This window comes from Theobroma umbraticum, unplaced genomic scaffold (assembly GCF_002168275.2).
Source record: "Theobroma umbraticum cultivar Fairchild unplaced genomic scaffold, ASM216827v3 scaffold_50.0, whole genome shotgun sequence".
NCBI classification, from domain to species: Eukaryota; Viridiplantae; Streptophyta; class Magnoliopsida; order Malvales; family Malvaceae; genus Theobroma; species Theobroma umbraticum.
Genome location: NW_018397261.1, coordinates 2,340,643 through 2,345,939, shown reverse-complemented (window position 1 = coordinate 2,345,939; position 5,297 = coordinate 2,340,643). Strand labels below are relative to the sequence as shown.

At 30.8% G+C, this 5,297-nt stretch overlaps 1 protein-coding gene across 2 annotated transcripts; it reads right to left on the bottom strand.

Annotated features, from left to right (window-relative positions):
* Positions 1 to 310: 310 nt before the first annotated feature.
* On the bottom strand, positions 311 to 3,366 carry LOC110418673 (furry). 2 transcript variants are annotated; one of them, XM_021431461.2, is made up of 2 exons: positions 2,907 to 3,366; positions 311 to 633 (listed from the first exon to the last, which is right to left on the bottom strand). In XM_021431461.2, the coding sequence occupies exon 1, from the start codon at positions 3,288 to 3,290 to the stop codon at positions 2,907 to 2,909; it is 384 nt and encodes a 127-aa protein (XP_021287136.1). In that variant the 5' UTR covers positions 3,291 to 3,366; the 3' UTR covers positions 311 to 633. The 2 variants fall into 2 exon arrangements, with proteins under 2 accessions (XP_021287136.1, XP_021287137.1); XM_021431462.2 differs by having other exon boundaries at positions 311 to 592.
* Positions 3,367 to 5,297: the final 1,931 nt, after the last annotated feature.

The window sequence follows — 5,297 nt, the reverse complement described above, 5'->3', positions numbered from 1 at the left end:
CATTGTGGTTCTCTCCCTAGTGCCTAGATGTTTTCTTTAGCTCCAGCACTCATCAACACCAGTTTAATACGGTATCCAGATCTATCCCAAACATTCACAAACACACAGCAGTCATATCTTGGAGGAAACATCAGCACAAGGAGAGAATGCAGTATGATTCTCACCATTGTGGATGGAGCTGGGCGGAAGGAAAATAGAAACAAGAGATTTAGCTCAATGATTCTTTTCTTATTGCATGGGCAGCTAATAGAAACCAGATGCTCATCAACCTACTTTTTGTGATGTTACGAAAACTTACGCCAGAGTATCACATTTAGAAACTCATACAAGCTTGAAGGAATCGATTACATTATCCATCACTCAACAGCAGTTGCATTTGGATTTATACAAACATGTCAATTAACAGAGTAAACCAAACAAATAAACAAAATCCAGGCAACTGTCCTTATTAATGTTGGACACCTCATCCTCTTTAACTTCAAGAGTCTCCAGAAATTTCTATGTTAACATGGCCTGCATTGTTCCACGACAGCAAGGGAGTGAAACAGAAGGAAGCAGTGAACATTAAATTTCGCCACAGGTTCTGAGAGGCCTGCTCACATGCCAGACTCTTTTAAAGTCAGTAATATGAGCCTGGTAACACCAGAAGGCAGAAACATAAGACACAATCTCAATGAGATTAATGGTGCAAGGAATCACATATGGATTAACACAACAACTAAGCCTCACCCGTACTACATAAGGTCAGCTATATGGACCATATTTACCCTTTAGGACGATATCCTCAGTATGATGTCCTTTTTCATTGGTTCAAATATGAATCTATGTTGATATAAAATAAACATGCAAGTCAAGAAAACCAGGCGATAAAATGTAGTGCATTTCAATATCTTAGATGGCCACATACAAACAATTGTTGAAGAATAAAAGGATTTTCTAGCATGTGGCCTCCAAGTATTGGGAACATCACTAGCTTTGTAGAATACGGTTGATGAAAAATTCCATGACATACACATGTATCCTCCACTAAATATGATAGAAATGCTTGATTGCAATATACTTTTCATTGTAAATTAAGAGAGAGAGAGAGAGAGCACCTACACTCTATAAACCCAATCTCCACAAACTGTAAACAACAAGAACATGCACAAGGATCTATAACCTTTTTTCTGCATGCATTGGAAGTTCAGAAATGAAACCTGCCTGCATCTGACAAGGCTATCACAAGAAAGATTCACCATTTCCAAGATCAAGAACTGATACCATTACTGCTTTGCTAGCAAATGCAGGTACAAGAAACTTATTTTCTTACCCTAAAGGATGCAGGCGGGATAGCTGCCTTCGAATTATTGCAGCAGAAGGTTTTTTGGGGAATGCCCAGGGAAAATTGTGACTCATGCTTTTTCTTTTTCTTTTAAATAAATGAAGACACGCACTAAAGTGCACCAAGAAGTTGCTAACCCATTCACAAGGCTAGCTGTTACTTAATGACAAGGGTGTTTTACAACGAACGTGAATTAGAAGCTAAAGACACAAGCATTGTAAAGGCAATATGCATATATAATAGGATCACTATTTTTTCCACTTCCTTTGACATCACATGATGCTAGAGTTTAGCAAAATAAAAGTATCAAATAGTGCTTAATGAATTAAATAGTTTTTTTTTTCCCTAAAGAGAGAGGACATTTTGCCACACATTACCACATTGTTTCCTACCTTCCTTTCATCCAATCCCACCACTACACAATTTTCTCAAGGATCCATCTTTTAAATCATACAAGTCAACAAAGAAACCAGAAACATTATCCAACCAGAAACATTATCCAATTTATGCATACAGAGCAAGCAACAGATATTAAGGCAATTAAGCTCAAAAAGCATATACTACTTTCTAAGCAAGTGAGGACTCTATATTCTAGGAATCAATTGCAGTGATTATCTCCATTTCTATCTACAAGTTCCCAGAAGAACAGTATATAATATATGTTCCAAAGACACATACTGATGAAGATGAATTTGATGTTACCAAGCCATAATCCTAATTTGCTAATAGATTGAGATGGATACAAAACAAATACCATGAAAAACTTATGTTAAGAATGAAGAAATGCACTGTCAAAAACTTCGAGCACATCAAACAAAAAACAATATCTTAGAAGTGTCGAACATTAACTGCAAACTTTAACACCCATATACCAATATTTAAATCTAATGATAACCCTAATTCCAACCGAGATAAAACTGTCTTAAGCCTAATAGAAAAGCAAAAACTTCAAGACCACGTAAATCAAAATATTGGCATAGGCATCCTCAAACATTTAAATTCAGCAATCTAAAGCCTCGAATAAGTATTCGTCACGTCATTATATCATCAAAACCAAAAACCATAAACATTAACAAAGCAGTATCTTCCATCTTGCCAAGAAATATTGCCCCAAAACTCAGAGAGAGACATAGAGAATTTCAACCAGGCCCTAATTAACTGCTTCAAACTCAAATCAAAAGAGCATCACTCCACATTTAAATTCAGCAATCTAAAGCCTTAAATAAGTATTCGTCAAGTCATTATATGGATCAGATATCAAAAAAGTAATCAATAATCGTAAAAGTATGTAATCTAGCTTCAATACCCTCACTTTCTTCATAATTATATAGCTCATGATCTAGCCTCAACCAAATTCCACGCAGACCCAAGCTGCTCAAAACCCCAAATCATACTTACCAGTAGTTAGAAACCAATCACCCACATCTCAAAACAAAAAATTAACCAACACCCAAATCTTTAAAACTATCAAAATTCTTCAAAAAAAAAAACAATACCCACATCCTAAAAACATCAAAAACAGCTAAAAGAAACCTCAAGTTTAACATTAAAAGAAACAATTTAAGAATTTCCAAAATCTGACCTATTTCTGGTAACCTCCACCAATGGCATTCTCATCCTCTTCAACTTTAGCAGTCAAGTAAACCCTAGGAAAATCGTTGACATCAAAGGTTTTCTCTTTCATCATCTTCTCCACGTCAGCTTTCTTCAAGATGGTACGGCGGATCGAGGGCCGGTTGCGGCGTTGATCGCGAGAGTAATATTTGATGTCGAAGACGGTTTCGGGGTTAGAGGTTGGGACAATGGGCTTTTGCAAAGTGGTGGCAGGGCAGCGAACACGATATTCCGTTGCTTTTGGAATAGCGTTTTTGTATTCTGGGTCGGCGCAGGGTCCGGTTATCTCCCATGGCTTCTTAACGTAGCGTTTCAGGCTTTGGAAGAGGGAGCTGCTTGTTTTGGAGGCCATTGCTAATTTGCTTGAAGAGAGACGGAGGAACTCCTTTTGGTGAAAATGTCTAGAGTTTCGGGGAAGAAAATGAAATACTAATTTCTTTGTTAAAATTAAATAATAGTAATAATAATAATAAAAAGATAAATTATCCTGACATTTTCAATTTCGATTGTAATTTTACATTAATTATTTAATTGTTAAAATAGATATTTCATTTCAAAAATTTCTTTTCTTCTTTACATAAATTTTATAATTATCAATAATTAATATTTTTATTAATTTAATGATGTGATAATAATTTTAAAATAATTTTATTATTTAAATTAAAAAATTTAAATCTTAATTTTTAAATAAAAAATAAATAATATATCAATTAATAAATTAAACGTTAAAATAATTGTTGAAGCATCAATCTGACGCTACCTACGACTAATTCTAGTTACGGCCAACATCAAATCAATACTCCAATTACCAGATTTAGCTACGGCCAATGCTAAATCAAAGCTGTATTATGTTGGTATCCTCCAAAGAATTAGAGAAAAAAAATTAAAAAAATAAATTATATTTATAATTTAAAATTTTGTATTAATAATAAATTATTAATATTTTAAATTTTTAATGAAAATAGAAATTAAAAGATTAAAATAGAAAAACTGAAAATATAGATAAAAATAAAGAATCATATTAATATTTTAATAATAAACTATTTTTAAAGTGAAATAATAATAGTACAATTATATCAAAATAAGCACGTGAAAACACTTAATAAAATTGTAACACTGACCTTAGGAGAATATTAAGAAATATCATACAAATAAAATATTAAAAACTTATATTTATAAGAAAATTCGTTGAACGATTTAGATTAATAATACATATAGAAGATACTAACTTGTCATCTCTTTATTTAAATATCTTTAATATGTTGATAATAAAATATTAAATTAATAATAACATATTATTAAACTAATAAATTTCAAAAATCTAAAAAAATTTTAATAAATTATAATAAAAGATATTCTTATCATTTTACCCTTTATTATTCTAAAATTATTTTTATTAATTAAACATTCAAACATTGAAATAATATTATAATAATTACATTTTATAAATTAAATTACATAATAATTATTTAATTTATTTTTTATAAATAATTATATTATTTTTTTATTTTATTTCACCAATCAAACTTGTCTAAAAGAAAAAGGAAAAAAAAAAAAAAGAAAGTCGATGTTGGTGGATGGCGAAGACAAAAGAGCAAAGAATGTGTATTCAAAAGAGAAGGAGATGACAAGCGTCAGGTAGAAAACGAAAAAGAAGAAAAGAAAGGAGTGGGTTATTGGTGCTTCAAGCCCATTAGGTCCAGCAGCTCGAGCCTAGATTCGATTTCCCCTTCACCCAATTGGTTTGATTCACACGCAAGGCCCAAGTCAAAACGACAGGTGTTTCTTTTTATTCTTAATATGTTTAACGTTATTTAAATAAAATTACATATTTTTTATTCATGCATATGAAATTAAACAAATGATAATAATAATAATACAAAAATGATTATTTGAATGTTCCTACTGTGACAAAAATTTTCTTTTGAAAATTTTTAGTGACATCTTTTCAAACTTTTTAAGATTAAATAATTTGGTGGGTTCCATCAAAATGTGGGGATGCCTAAAAAGTTATACTAATATGGGAATTAATTTCAAATAATCATCAAAATATTTTAAAATAAAAATTGCATTAGGAATAAATAAAAAAATTAAATCCCAATAATTAAAAGTTAATGAATTTCGAAAAACATTTTGTACCGTTATTTCATTTCTTATTTGCATCATATACTTTTAAATCATAATTATACAAGTAAATTTTGTTTGAAATCATTATACAAATAATAAAGGCATAATTTCTAAAAACATCCCTAAACTATTTAAGAAAATTCAAATAAGTTTTTATACGTTTATTACATCCAATCAAGCTCAAAAACTTTTATTTTGAATCAAATAAGTTCTTACATTTTTATTTTGAGTC

What these genes read in the sequence shown, in the direction of transcription:
- LOC110418673 (XM_021431461.2), bottom strand. Translation starts at nt 3,290, where the DNA reads ATGGCCTCCAAAACAAGCAGCTCCCTCTTCCAAAGCCTGAAACGCTAC.